Raw genomic sequence first — 23,665 nt, 5'->3', positions numbered from 1 at the left:
ATTGGAGTACATACTGGTTTAGAATCTTCCATTCCGTACTTTTACAAGATCTGTTTGAGATATTTGGTTTGTGAAAGAAAGATGCCATCTTTTGTTTGTTGAACTTGTAGACCAAGAAGATAAGTAAGTTCACCAAGTAAGAACATTTCAAATTCTCGTTACATTACTGAAGAAAAATTTTGACTCATAGATTCTTCATTGCTACCAAAAATGATATCATCAACATAAACAACAATAATTAGCAATTTATCATTTTCAATCTTTGTGTATAAATTATTATCTGTAGAACCTTTTGTAAAGCCTTATTGTTGTAGATATTTGTCAAGGCAGTAATTCCAAGCCCTTGGAGCCTGTTTCAGACCATAGAGAGCCTTCTTAAGTCTGCATACAAGTTTTGCATCATTTCCAAGAATGAATCCTTCTGGATGTTCAATATAAACTTCTTCTTCTAAATCTTCATTAAGAAAGGTTGATTTTACATCCATTTGATATACTTTTAATTTTCAAAAACTAGAAAGAGCAAGAAACATCCTTATGAATTCAAATCTAGCAACAGGTGCAAAAGTTTCTTCAAAATCTATACCTTGTTGGGCATACCCTTTGCAAACAAGTCTTGCCTTGTTTCTAATAACTTCTCCATTTTCATTCAACTTATTCCTAAATATCCATTTTGTTCCTATAATATTTTTATTATGAGGTCTAGGAACTGTTGGCATTATGATTCTGAAATGGCTCTATGTTACAGATGTTGTACTTGATGGCAACAGCCTCAAGTGGCAATGCTCTGATCAGGCTCTCAAAATGTTGAAAATTAAGAAGTACGCAGGAGAACAGTTCAGAAGATGCGTACACGCAGGTACACCGTGAAGGGACCGCACCCAGACACGCAGGTCACCCGTTTAGAAGGTGCGTACCCCCAGTTTCACTTACTTCAAGGCAGAGAAGCGCATTCACGTGGGGTTTCCTATGTTTGGCCCGTGGTATTTAGCCCATTGCTCTTGATTCTATGGTTTTGGCCCGTGGTATTGTTATTATTATTGAGCCCCATGTTTTTGGGCCCCTTGTATTGGTTATCTATGGTATTGATCCATGATTTTAGGAGGAGCTTGCCTATATAAAGCAAAGGAGATCACTTGGCTAAGTATCTTTTTGCAATTGAATATCTTAAGATCTGAAATATTGGGTTATTGTCTTAAAAGCTTGATCTATATGTAAGTAAAGTTGAAAGCGAATCTGTGAAGGGTGATCTCTCGAGCGCATGATCAGATCTGGGCATCTGACTAACTGTGCCACACTGGTGGACTGCCAATTCGGCCCTAATCCGAAGTAAGCAGGTGATTAACGCAGAGCAGAAACAGGAGAGCTGCGTGGGTACGCAGAGCAGAAGAAGGGGTACTGCGTGGGTACGCAGAGCAGAAGAAGGAGAACTGCGTGGGTACGCAGTGCGACAAAGGTTCAGGTGCGTACGCACAGCAAAAGTACGCGGCGCGATAGTATCTTTGAGTGCGTGGCTTCAGTAACAGTACGCGGCGCGATAGTGTCTCTGGGTGCGTACCTACAGTAACAGTACGCGGCGCGATAGTGTCTCTGGGTGCGTACCTACAGTAACAGTACGCAGCGCGATTCAAGAAGCAGTGCGTGGGTACGCGGTGCAGCAGAAGGCTCTCTGCGGGTATACGCAGGGAAGCAGAAGGTGAAGTGCGTAGCAACGCAGGCCAGAGAAAGAAAAACTGCGTATCTGTCTTAAGATCTTCTGTTTACTGAATTTTTCTATTGATAAGGTGTTCTGGGTTAGTTCTGTTACTGTTGATCTGGTTACTGCAGTTGACTGTGTAATTTACATGTACTTGATGATCATTTGATGCTTATGGATCCAGTTTGAAAATTTATGAAAAGTGGTCCTTGTAAGAAAAGAAGTAGGGGGTTGTAGCTCCCTTCCAGGAAAGACTGGAAAACGAGAGAGAGTTATAGCTCTCTGCAGGTTGCAGCCTGTGTACTGGTAAAGGAATGCACCAATACAAAACCATTGTAAAAGGAGTTTCTAATTTGAAAGAAGATAGAGACATATTGCAGCAGGTGGTTTTCACCCACATTGGGTTTCCACCTTACATCTGGTGTTCTTTGGTGTGACTATCTGTTTTTCTTGTTCATGCTCATTATTTTATGGTACTGATATGCAAAAATAATTCAAAGTATAAATAAGGAAGATTTGTTAAAAGAACTTGATAATACTGATTCACCCCCCCTCTCAGTATTATTTCCAATAGGAACTAACTCCCAAGTATCATTCTTTTCAATTTGAACTAATTCTTCATCCATGGCCTTGACCCAACATTCATCTTTGCAAGCTTCATTTATATTTTGAGGTTCTGTGGAGGATAGTAATGCTAGATAACTTGAGGTTCCTATAAGAGTTGTTCTTGTCTATACTCTAGACCCTTTTTCTCCTAGAATTTGAGATTCTTGATGATTCTTCTAAACATTCCTGGATGGATTCTTTTCCCTATTTGTTGTATCCTGTTCTAGTGCTTCATTTGTTTCTTCTTCAATATCATTTTGATTTGATGCGGTAAAGCAATCCCCATCTTCCTCATTGTAATATTCCTCTATTGATTTCATTTGTTCTAGATTTTGACATGCTTCATTAAATACAACATCAATGCTTTCAAAAAATTTCTGAAGTATTTTATTATAACATTTGTATCCTTTACTTCTGGAAGAATAACCAAGAAGAATACCTTTGTCTGCTCTGGGTTCAAACTTACCAAGTTTTTCATCATTCCTTTTGATAAAACATTTGCTTCCAAAAACTTGAAAGTATTTTACAGTAGGAGGCTTACCATACCAAAGTTCATGTGGAGTTTGAGTGCTATTTACCCGAACATTTGCTTTGTTGAGAATAGTCATGGCAGCAAATGCAACTTCACCCTAGAAGGTTGCAGGAGTTCCAGATTCATCTAGCATAGCTCGAGCCATTTTTTGAACTGTTATGTTCATCCTTTCTACCACACCATTTTGCTAAGGAGTTCTTGCTGTGGAGAATTGCCTTTTTATTCCATGTTGCTCACGAAAGTCAAAGAATTCATCTAATACGAATTCTCCCCCTCGATTAGATCTCAGACATTTTATTTTTCAATCTGATTCATTTTCAACCAAATCTTTGAAGGCTATAAACTTTTCAAATGCTTCATCTTTATGCTTTAGAAGACCTATCCAACACATTCTGGAAAAATAATAATAAAAATAAAGTATTCTTCTCCACGAGGTGTCTTTTTCCTTGTTGGTCCACATAAACCAGTATGTATAAGTTCAAGAAGCTTACTTTCTGACCCTTCCTTTTCAATGAAGTGAACTCTGGTTTTCTTACCAATTTGACATGGTTTGCATATGGTATTTTATAGGATGTTGATATCTAGAATATCGCAAACTGCCTTGAGCCTGCATGCTTTTCTTATTTGGGAAAAGCTTAGATGTCCCAATCTTCTATGCGACAGCCAGTTTTCATCTATTTTGATTAGATAGCATTGTTGTTGTCCTACTCTGATAAGTTGTTTGGAGTTCTTGTACCTTTGATCACGGTCTTTCCTGTATCAAGCTCATGAAAAACACATCCGTTTGATCGAAACACCACTTCATTTCCTTGATCACACATTTGACTGACACTCAACAGGTTATGCTTTAAACTATCTACATACATAACATTTCCAATTTTAACCTTTTTTATCAAGAAAACGGAACTTTTACCTTTAATGACAGTTGGAGTGTCATTTCCAAATGAGACATTCTTTTCTTTTTCTAAAGCATTATATGAGTGAAGTTTCTCTTTATCACTTGTCATGTGTTTGGAGCATCCACTGTCAATGTACCATTGATTTTCTTGTCCTTTTGCATACAAGGCTATACCACATCTTTCTGATTGAGATTCCTTCCTTCTCCATATCTTGGGATTTAATGGTATTTGCTCCTTTTGAAGTGTTGGCCGAAATTTTCTCCTGCATTCAGATTCTTCATGACCAAAGTTGTTACAAATTGAGAATTCTATTTCATTTTCAAGAGGAGAAAAGTTATTATGTTATGAAACCAGCTCAAGAAAAAGATAGAAAAGATAGATCAACGCCTTAGAATTCAGCCTCTTCGAGGGGGCAACCTCCTTTACATTACATAAATGAACAATTCTTGGATGATACAAATGAAATGACCTCCTTTCTATATATAGGAGTCTAAGGGATCATAACATAATCAGAGCCGACATAACAATAATAATGTAAGGGCATAATAAAAACAATAGTGGGCTTCTATGGGGCACAATAGTAACAATATGGGCACTACATGGGTACATTAATATAATAAGTGGGTTGTACTAATAACAATAAGGGGTTACACTAGTAGTATAGGGGCCTAACATGCCCCTCTCCTTCAAAAAGCATTGTCCTCAACGCTTGAGTAGTTCTTGATGCTTCTGTATAAAATTCTTGTCCTCCCATGTGCAATCTTCAGCAGGTAAGTTCTTCCACTTGATGAGATACTCTAAAATTGATCGATTTCGTAGCTGTCGGGTTCTTGTTTCTGTGACTGCTCCAGGTTCCAATATGATTTTTCCTTCCTCTTCAATTTCTAGCAATATTGTTTGAATTGGGATCTTTTGCAACTTTTGAATAAGTGGCCATACTTCTTCGTCATTCTTCCATTCACCCCTTGCTTCGTTTATCCAATCTAGTTGGATAATAGAAATAGCACAAAATAATGCTTCCACATCCTCATCCTTGAAGAGTCTTCCCATTTGGTATGGTCGCCATTTTTTAAGTGCATGTAGTGTTGCCAACATTTCCTTCTCATAATTAGCTTGCTTGAGATGTAGCAGTAAAAATACCCAATCACCTACATCAAAACATTTTTCACTAAAATGTTGATCTACCTGTTGTTTCGTTTGATTTTGCACCGAAGTGGCGTTATCCTTTAAAAGTTGGATAACTTGTTGTTGATGCTCGATGTGATCTTTCACTGCTTGAACCTTTTTCTTCTTGATATGTCCTTCTATCTCTAGAGTTTGAGGAGTGCTAATTTATTCCAATCCTTTACAAGATATGGTCGGATTCATTTCTTGATGCTCGATGTGATATTTCATTTCTTGAACATTTTTCTTCTTGATATGTCCTTCTATCTTGATAGTTTGAGGAGTGGTAATTTCGGCCAATGAATTACAAGATATGGTTGGATTCATTTCTTCTTTCTCAATGTGATCTTTCACTTCTTGCACCTTTTTCTTCTTGATATGTCCTTCTATCTTGAGAGTTTTAGGAGTGGTAATTCTTGCCAATGCTTTACAAGATATCGTCTGATTCATTTCTTCTTTCTCTGGGGTGGGGTCTTGGCGTATATCTTCTTCTTTTGATGTTTCTTGATCCTTTTCTTCCTCCTTTTCATATTCTATGTAAAATAATTTCTTCTCAGAACACTTATGACCTTTAGCGCATTTGCTATCACAATTGTAACAAAGCCCTTTTTCTCTTTTTTCTTCCAATTATTGTGGTGTAACCCTTGTAGGTTGTGGAAGGCTAGGAGAAACAACACTTCCATATTTATAGTTGTGAGGGGTATGCTTCCTGGTTTCCGTAATTTTTCTTTCCACTATGTCGAAAAGCCCTTTTACTCTTTCCAATTGTTGTGGTGTTGCTCTAAAGAAGGTGTTGCTCTTTGTATCCTCATAATGTGCTATCATTTCCTCTGTGAAAATTGACCACGTAACAAGTTGTTTACGAGAACAAAGCCCTTCATACCATAAAAATTGATCTGCTTCTAAATATGAAGATGCAATACATACCTTTTGTAACAGTGGTACACCATGTAGATCAAAATATTGCTCCATCTGAAGTATCCAATTTACCGGATCCTTGCCATCAAACTTCCTCATCTTGCTTTTTCTTGATTTTAGGAGCTCGATCTTGAAACGACTGTAACTTTGTATTTTCAGATCTTTAAGTTCTGAAATTGCGACCTGTAGTAGCCCTCTGTGTCCTCTTTCCAATGCCACCAGCCTGATCCAAATTGGATTCTCCAAGAAAGAGTTATGCACAATCTCCCAAGATGACCCGATTATAGACCTTTCTAGAAGAGCGAACTTGTATGAAGTGCCACGTGTCACTATTTCGACCTCTGGCTCTAAAAAATATATACAAGAAACTACAGTCTATCCTCTTTCTGCACCTTCCTACGAAATTTCAATCTGATGCTCAGAGAGAAATTTATGACGATTTTCCCTAGGTCACCTGTTTGGAATGTAATTCAGGAGTCTGCATAAAGACCAATTTCGTCAGATCATATCTCCGCAAATATAGCATGAAAAGCTCTGAAATTCAGACCTGAGGTTCAACACGCTTTATTCTCAAATGGTTGTTTTTGCAACTTCTGAAACGTCGCAGAAAAAAAGTTATAGCGAAAATGCCACGATGACTTGTTTGGAGCAGCGAAACCCTAGAATCCAAAGCTCTGATACCAAATGTTATGAAACCAGCTCAAGAAAAAGATAGAAAAGATAGATCAACGCCTTAGAATTCAGCCTCTTCGAGGGGGCAACCTCCTTTACATTACATAAATGAAAAATTCTTGGATGATACAAATGAAAAGACCTCCTTTCTATATATAGGAGTCTAAGGGATCATAACATAATCAGAGCCAACATAACAATAATAATGTAAGGGCATAATAATAACAATAGTGGGCTTGTATGGGGCAAAATAGTAACAATATGGGCACTACATGGGTACATTAATATAATAAGTGAGTTGTACTAATAACAATAAGGGGTTACACTTGTAGTATAGGGGCCTAACATATTATAGGAACTTTTCTTGATTCTTGTTACATTCCTTTGATTTTGTGCTTCTCTAGTCATGATGGTTTTGTAAGCAACGCATTGAGTAGCCTTGTGCCCAAAGTTATGACATGAAAAACATTGCCCATTAAAAAAGTTTTCGTGACCATTGAATCTTTTGACATTGTTTACCTGTTGGTTGTGGCTTCTATTGATATTCATCCTTAGAGTAAATTGAGTATGATTTACCTGATAATTAGTTTTAAGCCTTTGATGACCATTGACATACTATTCACTCGTCTTTGCTGCATCAAGATATCTTCTGGTAGAGGTTGACGGCTTATGTGATTAAGATGATTCTTTAGTATATCCAAGACCTGTCTTTATCAGAGGAGAACGCTGAACTTTGATAATTTCATTTAAAGTTTCTGGTCCTTTAACAAATCTAAGATTGAGATATTTTGTCTTCTCAAGATCTTTTCTTAGACCCACAATTTCACATTCTAGATTTTCATTGTGTTTTTCTCTTTCAGCAAGTTGGTGTGTTAAAGTATCTATGATCATATTCTTTTCTTCTAAAAAGATTTTGAGTTTAGTGATTTCTTCATGAAAGTCTTCCTCTTCTAATGCATCCAAAAAATCATCATTGTCATAAGCCATGAGAAGTCTATAATCTTGTTTAGTTTCATCTTCATCACTATTAGATAAACCATCACTATCTTCATGTGTATAGTAACTCCTTCTATTCACAACCTATTTCCTATTGCCTTTTTCATATTCCTTCCCTTTTTCATATTTATCTTTATGAGGACATTTGGCAACATAATGACCAACTCTACCACAAGCAAAGAATTTGAAAGGTAGCTTACCTCTGAACCTTCCAGAACCCCGTTGAAGCTTCTTGACAAAATTTACCTCATCTTCTTCTTCAGAAATGTGTCTTGATTCATTGTTCTCTTCCTTTTCTTTTCCCTTTGTTGATGCTTTAAATGCGGCTTCTCTCATATCTGATGGACCTCCTTTTCTCATTTCAAAGGAAGTTAGGATTCCATGAAGTTGAGTCACAGTGATAGTCTGAAGATCTTGTTTTTCTTCTATGGCAGACACTTTTGACTCAAATTTAGAAGACAAAGATCTCAAAATTTTCTCAACTAAAGTAACTTCCTTTATTTCTTCACCTAGATTCTTCATACAATTAACAATCTCATCTATACATAAAAAGTAACTGGATACACTCTCATCATTATTCATCTTAAGAATTTCATACTGAATTCTGAGAGTTTGAAGCTTAGCACATTTTACCTGAGAGTCTCTTTCTTAGCTTTGAATGATTTTGTTCCATATTTCTTTGGCTATCTTGAGTGCATGACCTTGACAAATTTTGATTCTGACAGACTTCTCAGTAATGTATTGACAGCTTTGGCATTAGTTTTGTATAACTTCTTACCTGCAGAGTCTGTAGGAATTGCTACTGGAAATTGATATCCTCCTTCCACAATTTCCCAAACATCGTTTCCAAGCGATTGTAGATAGGCTTTGGTTATTATTTTCCAATATACTAAGTTGCCCCCATTGAAGATTGGTGGTCTGATGGATCCCATGCCTTCGTGATTATTCATCTTGAAAGATCTCCCTTCAAGTGATCAAGCTTCTTCTAAAGGACCTGCTCCGATACCAACTGTTGGAAATAATAATGAGAGGGGTTGAATCAGTATTATCAGATCAATAATTATATTTCCCAAACAGATTTATATACGCTACTTCAGTGAAGTGAACTAGCGTGTACACGCAACTATGATTAGAGAAACCAACGTATATCTAGAGAAATTATGATTTAGACAATTTATCATGTTTTTAGGCATCTGTGGTTCATTTATTTTGAGCTTAGTCTCGGAGTATCCACAATAGAAACCATATTTGTCAACGTTTCAAATACCAACAGGGATCCATCATCAAGACCAATATGAATGATTTGTCCTGATGATGGATCCTTGTTGGGATTTGAAACGTTGACAAATAGGGTTTCTACTGTGGATACTCCGAGACTAAGCTCAAAATTTATCATGTGTTGATCTTAATCCAGTACATTAGTAACTTATTAGATAGTGCAGTAAAAACAGAATAAAGTATCACACATAAGCAACACACATGAACACTAAGATTTAGGGTGGAAACCCAATGTGGGTGAAAAACACCTGCTACTGTCGTCTCTATATTCTTTTAATAATAAGAAAATATGTTTACAATCTTGTACTGGTGTAGACTCATACCAGTACGCGGGCACCCACCTATAGAAGGCTACAACTTTCTCTCATTTTCTAGCTTCTACTAGAAGGCCGCTGCAACCCCTTAGCTCTTGTATTAGCCAATTTGTTTACTAGTATGTAGGCGTCGACCTACAGAAGACTACGACCTTCTTTCTTCCTCCAAGGACCACGTTTCATGAATTTTCAAACTGGATACTCTTGAAACACAACACCACAATCTAAAGGCCACATTTCATCCAATTTTCATACTGGACCCATCAAAACTTTTAAACTTAAACTGCATCAACCAACATTCAGTTAATCTGAACAATCAGAACATTGACACCAGAACACTGTGCTAAACCCAGAGACCTGCATCATCATTCAAAACCATCTGTAACCTCAAACACCATGCATCAGAATGTATACGCTACTTGGCTGAACCCAAACTACGTGTATACGCTACTTCCATTAATCAAACCTGCGTATACCTTCAAAACTACTACAAATATAAACTTTTGAATCAAGTCTGTACCAACCAGCAATATACAGAACATCTACTATCAACTTACAAAGCCTTACACAGGCAGCAATAGAGATCACTTCTTCTCACTTATACAATCAATCAATCAAGTACCAACCTCCTTATGCATTCAGGTTTACATTCAGATCTAAGAAGACTTCATTGACAGACAACAACAAAACAACAGAATTTGATTAGATAGATCAGTCAAATCTAAAAAAGGAGATTTTCTTTTGTATACAATATTTTGAAGAGTTTAACCTACGTGTACACGCACTTTTGAAGAGACGAACCAACGTACAAATCTACAAATATCAAATCATAACCTTGCTGCATTTCTGAACTTCAAACAAACCCAGATCACGACATTTAAAGAATAAAAGCAAGTGTACACAGTCAGATCTAGCCCAACCAATATCAGATCATCCAATAATAAGTCATTTCAGGTCTCATGATCCTAATCCAACATTGAATTCAAGGTGCACAAAGTATTTTAGATCAAATCACAAACATAGCCCCTGCAACATAAAATATACTTCAGATAGAAGTATTCCTTAGAAACCCATACATTTGCACATAACACTTCATAAGATATTCATTCCTTGTCGCTTTAGCCCTTTGATCTTCTCTTCCTTATATACTTAGATCATTTATCAATATCTCGGACCAAAACCACTTAGGACCAATACCTTGGACCAAATACCAAGGGTCAATACCACGAACCAAAACCTTGGTTTTCCAGCATGTACACACTTTTCTTCCTGTGGGAGTGCATGTATATGTACATGCTCTTTTTTTCCTGTGGACCAGCGTGTATATGTTTTTTTGACTAAGTGGACCTGCGTATACTTCTTAAATTGCTTTTCATCAGCCTTTTCATTTACTTTCTTTATTCTGATCAGTAGACCTTAGTTCCGTCTTCCGGTTCTTCTGTACCACTGCCCTGTTACCTCTTAATATACCTGTTGTACTGTGAGTTGCCTTTTACCAAAACTGAATTGACCTGTGAGTGAGTTGCCATCAAGGACAACACTTGTATCATAATGCCAACACGCAGGTGCTACCAAGACAAATACGAAGTATCTCATCGTTGAGAATAGGAAGATGGCAAAGAACTTGCAAGTTGAAAATTATTATGATTATAGATATAATTTGATATCTAAATGATTGATATGTGATCATCCTAAATTTATTTTAAATCCAAATCTACTAAGTGTCGCTTGGCATCTAGTAAGTCTAAAGTTAAGATGGATCTAACCTAGGACTCTTTCTTTCCATATTGGATTTCCTCGAGCCTTTAAATAGGGTTCATCATAAAAAATGCCATGGACAAATACCATGGGCTTGTAAACGACCATTGGTAAACCCATCAAATGACTAACTCAAACTAATATTAATAATTAATAATTAATAATTTTATTATAAATATTTGATAAAGTCAACATAGCATTACATTATATAACACTTAAAGTATAAAGTGCCTAGACATAATAATTTACTAATTAAATATGATTGATAATTCAATTAAATTTGAAATTCATATCAATTTGGATGCTAACTTCTTTTCACCTCTCAATAAATGTAAAAAAATAATAATGGGTTAATTAAATTTAAAATTTATATCAATTAGAATCCTAACTTGTTTATATTGAACTTCAAGAAAAATTTAATTATGAAATAATGAAATTTAAAAGTGTATTTTATTGAACTAAGTGTGAAACTCACTTTCTTATGTCACTATTTTACATTGACATATAGTATGGACGAAAACCTATTAGTTTTTCCATAAGCAACAATTTTTTGTTGTTCTGTAATATTAACTTTGCAGTTTTGCTATAAATTTTCTAGTGACTTCATAACATATCACCGCATGCCCATTATTAAACACTACAATATCTATGGTGAGGGCAAGCAACGTCCATCTCCACAATCTACAATTTATACACCCCTATGTATGAAACATGTGAGTACACTGCTGGCCCATGCACTATATGTTTACAGGCCACAGCCTCAAATCCTGCTCTGGAAACACATGTATTTAGTGCTCTGGTTGTCCGAGTCATGGTGGTTTCTTGAAGGTGACCCATCTATCCTTATCCAACTTAAACCTCAGGATTAGGCTCCTCCATTGACAGTTCACCATGGCCTACTGGATCAAATGGTCCTCAGGTTATCGGTCCTTCATTTCTCGGCGGTGTGGTTTCATTCTGTCATTGTTTCACTCATAAATTCTCGAGGGGTTATGGTTCTGCTCTGTCCTTCAGTGTTTGTCTGCACCTGAAATCCAGGTTCACTGGACTATTTTCACCGCGTTCTGGCATTTTGGAATACTCTGATGGTCTCGAAGCCACTTCAACGCTCTGGAACTCGTTCTATGGAAGTAGGGTCTGCAACATTCCCTACGAAGGTAAGCTTTAAGTTCTTCTTTTCCGCATAATCGTCTTTGTTATCAAGGTTAGCGCGCTTATTACAGTCTCTATTTTCTTTGCATGTTCTAATAGAAATTCTTTTTTATGGTGTAAGGTATGGTTCCCAAGACAGAAGATTCGACTTGGTGTTGTGGCAAACCCTCCTACCGACTTCATCGTCCGTGACCAGCTCCGGGTATTATGATTCTCTTCAAATCTTTCTAGGGTAGGGTTTTTATGGTCAAGCCGCCAAGTCTAAAAGACAGTGATAATAGTTCTAGATGGGTCTTTCGAGACTGTTGGAGCCGTGGCTCCTCTGATAGTTTGTTTTTTGTTTGTTTCCAAAAGTTTTGTTTGAGGCCATTTTAAAAAAGGAGTCCTACAGCTTTGGCCGAATGTTGAAGGCTTTTGGCAAGGAGGTCAGGCCGCCATCCTTGATATTATATTGACAGTTGGAACATTTAAAATGTATGACTAGAGGTTTAATGAGATGAGGGTTTCATAATTTAATTGCTGAGTTTCGGTTGTTTTCCCAGTTTTATTCAAACGCTGAGTTTGGAAACTGAGAGTTATCCTTCCTCAATTTCTTTAGAGTTTTTGGTTTACACTTCATTCGATACAGGGTTATAATGTGGCTCAAAAATGTATAATTTGATTTGCATTGCTTTAGTCTGTCAGGCCAGGCAGTAACTCCTCAAAACAAATTGATTCGTGTATTATTCCTTGAGGTTGGTCTTTATTATATACATGAGGGAGAGACTGTTCACTTCATCTCCCGATGACTGTTCATATTACTTATTATTTATTTACATTATATTCACCCAATCCTGATGATTAGGTGTCAACATTCCCCCCCTTAATCTGAAGGGATGTTGGTGAGTCCAAGCATCATTTTGAATCGTTCAAGCTTTTCTCTTCCAAGCGCTTTGGTGAAGATGTCTGCAATTTTCTCATTAGTGGAACAATGACGGAGATGGATTGTTTTGGCCTCAACATGATGTTGAATCAGATGATATTTAGTATTGATGTGCTTCGTTCGATCATGGAACTTTGGGTTCTTGGCCAACTTTATTGCAGAGGTATTGTCAATCATGAGTGGAGTTGATTGTACTTGTTTTACCTGCAAATCTTCAAGAATTTTCCTGAGCCACACACTTTCATTGTTGCTTCAGCTGTTGCCACATATTTTGCTTATGTTGTGGAATCTATTGGAACTGATTATTTGCGTGATCTCCAAGAGACAGCTCGTAATCCAAGACTCATAGCATATCCTGAAGTAGATACCCCAGTTTCTTTGTCTCCATCGAAGTCTAAATCAGAGTATCCAATCAAGCTGAAGTCGTCCACCTATGTATACTTGATTCCAAAGTCTTGAGTTCCCTTCAAGTACCTTAGAACTCTTTTTACAGCAGACCAATGTCCCTCACAAGGCTTTTTCATAAACTTGGAGAGGATTCCAACAGCAAATGAAATGTCTCGTCTGGTAGTAGTTAGGTAGTTGAGACTTCCTACAAGCTGTCTATACTTTGTTTCATCCTCAAATTCTTTTCCTTCAATAGATGTGAGCTTTAAGTTTTGCTCCATTGGAGTAGTAAGAGGATTGCATTCTGTCATGCCAAACCTATTCAACAGTTCTCCAATGTACTTCTTTTGAGAAATAAATATGGACTTCGGATGTTGGTTTACTTCAATACCATGATAGTAATGAACATAGCCCAAATCAGTGATTTCAAAACTTTTCCCCAATTCCTTCTTTATGGATGCAATGTAGCTTTCATTGTTCCTTGTCATCAAAATATCATCTACATATACCACAAGATATACAATTGTTTTGCCAACTTTCTTGACAAATAAAGTTGCATCATCAAGATCACAATGTTTGAAATTGAGTTTCAGAAGATGCTCAGTTAGTTTTTCATACCAGGCTCGCAGTGCTTGTTTGAGGCCATACAAGGACTTCACAAGTTTGCATACTTTATGTTCATGTCCTTTCACAGTAAATCCTTCAGGCTAGGACATAAAAACATTCTCTTTTAGATCTTCATTCAAGAAAGTAGTTTTGACATCCATTTGATGGACTTTCCAACCGTTTTGAGCTGCTAAGGCAAAGAGTGTCTAGATGGTAGCCCATTTTTCTGTGGGGGCAAAAGTCTCCTCATAATTGACCCCTTCCTTCTGTGAAATTTTTTTTCCACAAGCCTGGCTTTGTGCTTGTCAAGTGAGCCATCAGCTTTATACTTGTTCTTGTAGACCCACTTGCAGCCAATTGGTTTGGTTCCTAATGGAGGATCAACCAGCTTCCAAGTGCCATTCTTTATGAGGGCATCATACTCCTTTTGCATCACTTTTTTCCATTCATCATGAGAAGCAACTTCTTTCAAGGAAGTTGGTTCAAAATCTGTAGACAAGTTCAATTCACAATCATAAGAAACATCCATATCAACAGGTGAATTAGAGTCATCTACATTACCTCCATTTTGTCGGTTTGAATTTCTAGTTCCTATCTTTCCAACCTCATCAGGATGAACACTTTCAACTGTCTTTGTCAACCACTTTGGGGGACCTTTCTCAGACGGTCTAGGCTGCTCCTCTGATTGAGTTGGGACTGAATCAAGGTTGAGTCTCCCAATTCTATCAATCACATCACTTAAAGCATCATCCATTGTTGGAGTTTCATGTAGGGGAGAGTGTTCTTCAGAAGAAGATTCCACATGTTGATCTAGTACAGGAATCCCCCCTTCAATACGTGGAATCTAATTATCAAATTCTTGAAATGATTTTGCTTTTGCGAATCTATCCAAGAAATCAAGTTGCTGCTCAACAACATTGTCAGTTTTGGATGATTCAAGAAAAATTACATCTCTAGATACAACAAACTTTTTATTTACTTCATCATAGAGACGGTATGCTTTGGAGGTGTTTGAATACCCCAGGAAGATACATTTACGACTTCTAGCACCAAGTTTGTTTCTATGTACCTTTGGTATCAAGGCATAACAAGTGGAACCAAAGACCCTGAGATGCTTTACCAAAGGAACATGTCCATACCACATTTCATATGGAGTCTTGCTTCTAATAGCATTAGATGGACATCTATTCTTTATATATGCAGCACATAGAACAACATCAGCCCAAAACATTATCTTTGCATTTTTGAAGAAGAGCATGGATCGTACCATATTTAAGATTGTCCTATTCATTCTTTCAGCTACACCATTCTGTTGGGGATTATAAGGCATAGTTGTTTGATGTTTGATCCCATGTTGGCAAAGATAGTTTTCAAAATAATTTGATGTGTATTCTTTTCCATTATCAGTTCGAATAGACCCAATATGAGATTGTGCATCATTTTCAATCCATTTATGAAAGTTCTTGAATGTTTGAAAAGCATCAGATTTGTTCTTCAATAAATAAACCCAACACATTCTGGTGTAGTCATCAATAAATGTCATCATATTTTTATTTCCATTTGCAAAAGGAACATGCATTGGACCACATAAATATGAATGAATGAGTTCAAGTTTTCTATGTGCTCTTGAATGTGAATCATGAAAAGACTGTTTGCTATGCTTTCCTAGAATGCAAGCATCACATTGCTTAAGTTTCCTAGGAATTGTAGGCAAACCAACAACACCATTTCTCTTCAACAAGCGGGTTGTCATAGTTCAAATGTCCAAATATAGCATGCCATAATAAACTTGATGGAAGTGTACCTTCTTCATAATGAGAATTGTATGAGAAATGTTGTGCACGAGCAGAGGTTCCTTGCAGCTTGAGAAGCCTTTCTTCTTCTATTCCCCTCATGACAAGTGAGTGGTCAAATTATTTTCTTACCTCAAGCTTGCCGTCAAACATATGAATGGAGTGACCTTGCTGGAAGATGTGGACCAAGGACAACAAGTTTCTCTTGAGCTGTGGGAGATATAGAACATGATGCAGAAGAAAGTCTAGAAGACCAGGCAGTTTAAACCTGATTGTGCGAAGCCCTAATGGCTTGATTTTTGATTGGTCTGCAAAGTATACTACTCCATCAACATTGTCAGTAAATTATTCAAAAAAATATTTTCTATGAGTCATGTGGCAAGTTGCTCCCGAATCAAGCAACCAATCATTTTTCTAAGAAGCAAGTGAAACATCAAATAAATCTTCATTTACTCCAATATTACAGTGTGCCACAACATATTGAGCATATTCAGGTGCTTTACCTTTGTCTGTATTATCAGTTTTACCTTTCTGTTGGTTTCTTTGCTGCTTAATTTTGTCTCATGGTAACTTGCATGTAGAGGCATCATGTGATCCATTTCTTTTGCAGTGTATGCAGTGCAAATCTGCCCTTTCTCCTTGAGAGTGTCTACCCCCCTGCCTTTGAAATATCTTCCTCTTCCTCTTCGACCACCTCTTTCTCTTGAAGAATCTTGAACAGGATGCTTTTCTTTATGAGCAAGGCACACAACCTCTTCATAAGATTCAGGGGTTGTCTTCTTTCCAAAAGCTTTCTCTCTTTCAATAATTTTTTTCAGAAGGGAGTCAAAGGTAATGTCTTTAAGATTTCCATTTACTTGCAATTACTCAAGATAATTGGAGTAAGCAAGATAAAGTGCCTTGAGAAAAGCGATAAGAGGAATATCTAAATCAATTTTAGTGGCTTTGATATCATGCATTATAGACTTTACTTCAGATGCAAGAGCAAGAGGATCATTATTTTGCAGTTCAAGAGTGAAGAGTTTAATCATGAGTTGAACAAATTCAAGTGCAGAATGTGAGTCATAGAGTTCTTTCAGCTTTTGTAAGGCTTCGAAAGCAGTTGAAATTGGCGTAATATGGTGACTCACCTCTTCACTTACAGATTCTACAATTAATGCATAGGCTTTGTTGTTATTGTTTTCCCAAATGGCGAGCTCTTTGTCTGATGTGGGTTTTTCTGGCTGTTTGTCTCCGTCTCCAATGCACACTCCTTTCCACAACTCATTGAAATTGAGGGTGTGTTTTATCATCCGGGACCACTCACGATAGTTCTCCTTGCTAGTGAGAACTATTCCCATAATGGATATGATTGAATGCATTCCATAACAAAAAACTTCTGCTGCTAAATTTTACTCCTAATGGGAAAAATAAAATTCTGATATGATAGAACAACAAATTCAATTGGACAACACTTTGATACCAGGAGTAGCGCTTAAATATAACCCAACATTCAATGTAATATGGTTGGCGTTAAATATTTAAATTTGATGGCAGCATTAAATAAATATGGGACAACATTAAACAAGAGGCAACGTCCAAAGTCGAAAAACTCAGTACTCATTTCATAGTAATCTCTGAAGAGAAGTTCTGATGGCAGACATCTCATCCCAATGGTTTGCCATGTAGTCTAAGAATGTTTTAAACAAAACATTAAACATCTATATTCTATAGTTGATGCTTACGATTTGCGGCAACATAATAGTAGAACTAATGAAATCTGCAAAGCTCACTGAAAAGACTAAAAAACTACCATAAATCCCTTTGATTCTATAGACCTTGACGCCACGACTGTTTCTCCTACCACAAGCCATCTCAAATTTCCTACCCAAAGATTGAACATATGGTTTAGTGTGGTTGCGTGGAACACCTGGTGCCCTTCCACGTAGGAACGAACTACGGTGCTTTGATACCTTAACGTTGGCTCTTGGGGCCATGCAACAAGGCTTCCTTCCAAAGTTCTTAATAGCCTCACAATGGCTCTTGGGGCCACGCAATAAGAGACCGTTCGGTGGATGATAGTTTTGGTTTCAATGGAGGGTTCTTCAACGGAGATAATTCTTCACGCAGAGCTCACGTACCATCAACGCAGCAATGTTTCACACCATTCACGCAGTAAACTCTCGCAGCAGCACTCCCTCAAGGCATTCAACGCAGCAACACGGCCTCAAGGCATTCAAAGGCAATTCAGAATGTTTTCATAGCTGAGGCATGGCAGAAATGGCGCAAAATTAATTATGGTACACAGAGCGCAGAATGGCACAGAATCAATTATGGCAGACAAAGCGCAAAATGACAGACTCCACAGGGGGACAGTCTGCAAGACAATGGCAGAAGGGAGTTACAACTAATTTAGGGAGCTAGCTCTGATACCATGTCAGGCCAGGTAGTAACTCCTCAAAACAAATTGATTCATGTATTATTCCTTCAGGTTGGTCTTTATTATATACATGAGGGAGAGATTGTTCACTTCATCTTCCGATGACTGTTCATACTACTTATTATTTATTTACATTATATTCACCCAATCCTGATGATTAGGTGTCAACATAGTCCTAGCTCAGTAAAATCTTAGTTTGTTTTTTAATTAAAAAAAAATGCTTTGGTGGCTTCTTTAGAAGCTTAACATGCTACGATTTTTGATATCTGGCTAAGACTGTAATCTTTTTTTTTTTGAAAATTTCCAAAATTTGATTCTTCTATCTTGCATAATTGATTCGTGAGATCTGTTATACTCTTGATTGTCATTATGGATCTGTTCAAAACTAATTTTTATATTTGTTTGCACTGACTAGGGTTTTAATGCATGTAAAAGATTATGGTACAGAATCGTGAATAGTTTAGAATATGTTGATCTTTAAGCATACCTGTTTATTTTATCTATCATTGTTTGAAATTCTTTCGGTTGATAGATGATTTTAACTCCTTTTCCTAAATTAGATAAGATACAATATAGGGAAATTACCCTATCTGGTATTGTAATAGACATGTTTACAAGAATGCTTATCTTTTTCCAAATTTGCTTCTCCTTCTAATTTCTTTGCTAATTTCACTGATATTCTTAATATAGTTTCTTTCTGTGAATGTAATAAGGGTTTTTCTCTCAGTTTTCTATTATTACTCTTGATGAATTATTTCAAAATAAAATATGAAAACCCTATTGACATAATTCAAGAAATAGGAAACATTGCCTATAATTCTTACACAATAATTTACAGATATTATCTCTAAAATTTAGCCAATCTCCTAGCTAATGTTCTTAGATTCAAAGAATAACTTATACAAGAAATTCTTTACTTATCTGTTTACACTGTCCAGGACTGAGTATGGTATAATATTTGCACTTTAATTTTCCTCTGTGCCGTGAGATTTCCTACTTTATTAAATATTCCCCCCATGCTACTCCTAATTTCAGGAGTTCTCTCTCTCCTTAGAGACTTTAATGTTTACTAGCTATCTGGTCTTAACCAGACATAGCCATTACAGACTGCCTTATTTTTCAACACAGTCTCATTTTCTTCTTCTGATCTCAGATCCCTATCCCCTTGATCATTTCAGTAAAAATACTCTAGTATTTAGCTTTTGAACAGATCACTGTCTCCATAACTAATTACCTAGTAAAAAAGTATTTACCTAGAACTGCAAAATTTATTCTTCCATAACTAAATTCCAAAAATAGTTTATAATTAAAAAAACAGTAACATTCTGTTTGGTTGCAGTAAAAAAATAAATATTGACATTAATGGGGGATATTACATCTCCCCCCCTAAAATGGAACATCGTCCCGATGTTCTCTTCCTGCAAATAGACCCAGAATGTTTTCTCTCATGACCTGTTCATCTTCCCAAGTGGCCTCTTTCGGCCCATAGTGTTGCCACTGCACTTTAACCTGGGTGATAACTCGTTTCCGCAACGTTACTTCTCTCCGATCTAGTATAACCAGAGGTTCAACCAAGAACTCGCCTTCCAGTTTGACTTGAACATAGCAACAAAATGTGTTAAGTCATTAACTAGTTATTTAACACATTTGTAAAGAATATCTATGTATATACTTACCTATATATCTTGCCATTAGATTATGTGGTTAGCATCATACACATATTTATTAAGTATAGAAACATGAAAGACATTGTGTACATGAATGTGATTGGGCAAGGCAAGTTGGTAAGCCAATGGTCTGATTTGAGCCAGGATTTGAAACGGCCCGCAATATTGGGGTGCTATTTTAGCACACCCAACCCATTGTAAGGTGATTTTCTTGGCTTGCACTCGAATGTAGACATGATCTCCTACTTGGAATTCTCGAACACTCCTCTTCTAATCAGCAAAGTTCTTATGCCAGTCCTGAGAAACCTTTAAATTAATCTGTACCTTTTTCACCATTTCTTCCAACATGTCTATCCCTAGTAACAACTTATCCTCTGGTCCACTCCAACTTAAAGGTGTCCTGCACTTATGCCCATATAAAACCTCAAAGGGACTCATCTGAAGGGATGTATGGTACCCGTTGTTGTATGCAAACTCCACCAGGTGTAAATATTCTTCCCATTTAGTGGGTTGTTGCATTACATATGTTCACAACATGTCTTCAACAACTTGATTCACTCTCTCAGTTTTCCCATCCGTTTGCGGATGCTAAGCTGTACTGAAGTGCATTTGTGTGCCCAATCCTTCAAAGAGGGCTTTCCATAAGGCTGATGTAAATTTTACATCTCGGTCGGAAATAATCATGTTAGGGATTTCGCGTAGTTTAAAAATGTCCTGCATAAAAATATTAGCAATTTCGACTGCTCTATAAGTTGATTGAACAGGTCTGAAATGAGCAGATTTGCTCAATTTGTCCACCACCACCATGATGGAGTAATTTTTCTTTCTCGATTTAAGCAACCCAGTCATAAAGTCAATAGATATGGTTTCCCATTTCCATTCTAGGATAGAAAGAGGGTGAAGTAACCCTACTGGATGTTGGTGCTCAACTTTCACTTGTTGGCATTCCAAGCATTTGGCTAAATATTCAGCCACTTCCTTCTTCATACCAGGCCATAAAAATTCCTTCCGCAGGGTAGAAAACATTTCTGACACCCAGGATGCCTGCATAAGGGATCTTATGGTATTCATCAAAAATGAGATTTTTAAGATGTTGTTGGTTAGGCACATATATCATTTTCCCATAAATCAACAAATTTTCTACATTTATTTCATATCCCAATTGTTGTTCATGGTTTTTGGGAATTTTTTCTTACTGCCATAAATGTTTATATGTTGAATCCTACATGGTTGGTTCTTGAACATGCTCAAAAAAAGGTAGTTCGTGATTCACTAAAAGAAATTTCATGTAAACAATTTACCTTCTTGCTTAAGGCATCTACCACTCGGTTTTCCTTTCCTTTTAAATGTTTAATTTCAAAATCGAATTCACTGAGGAAATATTCCCAACAAGCTTGCCACTCATTTAAAGTTTGTTGTTTGAAATAATTAATCAGACTATGGTGGTCAATCATCAACAGAAATTTCTTACCTAATAGGTAATGCTGCCACATTTTTAAGGCATGAATGACCGTAGCTATAGTTCCAAGTCGTATGTTGAGTACTTTTGTTCATACTCCGTAAAATTCTTATATTCGTAGGCAACCACTCTACCCTCTTGCATTAATACACCACCCACACCTTCCTTACTAGCATCTGTACAAACCACATATTCTTTGTTGGGATCAACAATGCTCAGAATAGGTGTTGTGGTAAGAAGATGCTTGAGCTTATTAAAGCTCCTTTGACAATCGGGGGTCCATTTGAAAATTTTTCCTTTCTTTTGTAGAGAGGTGATAGGATATGCTATGTGGGAGAAACCCTCCACAAATCTCCGATAGTAACCTTCTAAGCCCATAAATGTTATTATGTCGGTTGCATCCTTTGGTATTGGCCATTCCATTATGGCTCTTATCTTTTTCGGATCTACGACAACTTCGTCCTTGGTGATGGCATGTCCCAAGTATTGGATTTGATCCTTAAAGAAATCACATTTACTGTACTTGGCATACAATTGGTGTTCTCGTAGGACTTGCAGAACAATGCGGAGATGTTCCTTATGTTCTTCCATGTTCTGAGAATAGATTAGTATGTCATCAATAAAGATTAATACAAATTTATCTAAGAACTGATGAAATATGTTGTTCATGAGACACATGAAAGTTGTTGGGGCATTAGTTAGTCCAAATGGTAAGACCACAAACTCATAATGTCCATAATGCATCTTGAATGCAGTTTTTGCAATATCTCCCTCTTTTATTTTGATCTGATGATACCTAGAGTGGAGATCAATCTTTGAGAATACAGTTGCACCTTTCACCTGGTCAAAGAGCTCATCTATCCGGGGAAGGGGGTATTTGTTTTTAATGGTCAGCTTGTTTAGCTGGCGGTAATCCATGCACATTCGCAAGGTTCCATCCTTCTTTTTAACAAATAATACTGGAGCTCCCCAAGGAGACACACTGGGACAGATATACTTCTTATCAAGAAACTCTTGGAGTTGCATTTTTAATTCTGTTAGCTCGGGTATGCTCATTCGGTAAGGTGCCCGGGAAACTAGAGCAGCTCCCGGAATTAGCTCAATAGTAAAATCTATGTCTCTTTTAGGGGGTAGGCCCAATATTTCTTCAGGAAATACATCTGGAAAATTTTGTATCACAGGTATGTTCTCTAGTGATATAGACTTATCTTTAGAGTTAGCATACCCTACTTGTATAGCATAAACTTGGCAACCTTTTCTGATGCATTTGGCTAATTGGGAGGTTGTTGTTGGCCTTACTTGTAGAGATTTCTGAACACCTTGAATTTCCTGTCTCTCTCCTACTTCATCTTGGTAGCTAATAGCTTTTGTTTTACAATTTATTAAGGACCAATGCTTTTCTAACCAGTCCATACCTATTAGAATGTCGTATGACCCTAGGGGTAACACATTTAAATCAGCTATGATAGGTTGACCATCTAATTTCAAGGGCAGTTGCTTACTTTAGACAAAACTCTTCTTTTTGCCCCTATGGCTAGTTGTACTAACCATGGGTTTTTAAATTTAACAACTTGTAATTTACATCGTTCCACTACCCTGGGACTAATGTAACTTAATGTAGCCCCAGGATCTATTAAAATAGAGCAGGTCTGGTCAAAAATAGTACCTTCAAATTCAACCATAGTTGGCTGAAACTCCGCCTGATGATCTTCAAGAGCTGTGTTGATCTTAGGGATGCTTCTTGCCACTTCTCCCACAATGGATGCCTCCTGAATTTGTGAGATCTGATATGCTCCCCTGCATTGAGGGCAGTTTTTGACATAATGCGAGCCTCCGCATCCCCAACACTGTACCGGTGGTCTATTAATTAATTTTGTTTCATTTCTGCCAGTTTGTCGATTTGTCCTATCTTTGCTTGGTACCTTAAATATGGGCTTATTCACATTCCGATTACCTTGAATTTTATGTACTCCCTTGTTACTGGTGCTCTTATTTCCCTTATGGCTGGGAATGAATTTATTTCCCTTCTTGTCTGCCCACCTTTTACTTGTATCACCCTTTGGTTTATTTTTTTGATAAAAAATTCATGCTTTCTAAATGACTTCTTCCATGGTTTTTGGGTTGTCAAATTCCAGCCATTCTTTCATGAACAGTGGAAGATTGCTGAAAAACCGATGTACCTTAGCTTTTCTTCACGAATATAAGGAACGTATCGCAATAATGATGTAAATTTTGTTATAAATTCATCCATGGTCATTTGGCCCAAGCAGAGTCATGGAACTCTTTTGTTTTTTCATCATAAAATCTCTCAGTCAAATATTTCTCTTTAAAAAAAATTTGGAATTCTCCCAAGTTATGTTTTGCTCATTGACCCCATGGACTGTTTTTACTTCCTACCACCACAACGTGACTTTCCAATAAATCTGGAAA

At 37.0% G+C, this 23,665-nt stretch overlaps 1 protein-coding gene across 1 annotated transcript in view; it reads left to right on the top strand.

Moving 5' to 3' along the window:
• The window catches only part of LOC149146473 (putative calcium-binding protein CML7), a 45,358-nt gene extending 33,165 nt beyond the window's left edge, over positions 1-12,193 (top strand). The window contains exons 3-4 of the mRNA XM_089452776.1: positions 11,869-11,987; positions 12,104-12,193. Coding sequence (XP_089308902.1) covers positions 11,869-11,987; positions 12,104-12,193 — 209 coding nt within the window. The remainder of the gene's footprint in view (positions 1-11,868; positions 11,988-12,103) is intronic.
• The last annotated feature ends 11,472 nt before the right edge of the window (positions 12,194-23,665 follow it).

The sequence above is a fragment of the Pinus tabuliformis genome, chromosome X, assembly GCF_031772625.1.
Source record: "Pinus tabuliformis cultivar Carrire ecotype Pingquan chromosome X, CPIR1, whole genome shotgun sequence".
NCBI classification, from domain to species: Eukaryota; Viridiplantae; Streptophyta; class Pinopsida; order Pinales; family Pinaceae; genus Pinus; species Pinus tabuliformis.
The sequence above is the reverse complement of the archived record's forward strand: the minus strand, read 5'-3'. Positions and strand labels throughout refer to the sequence as shown.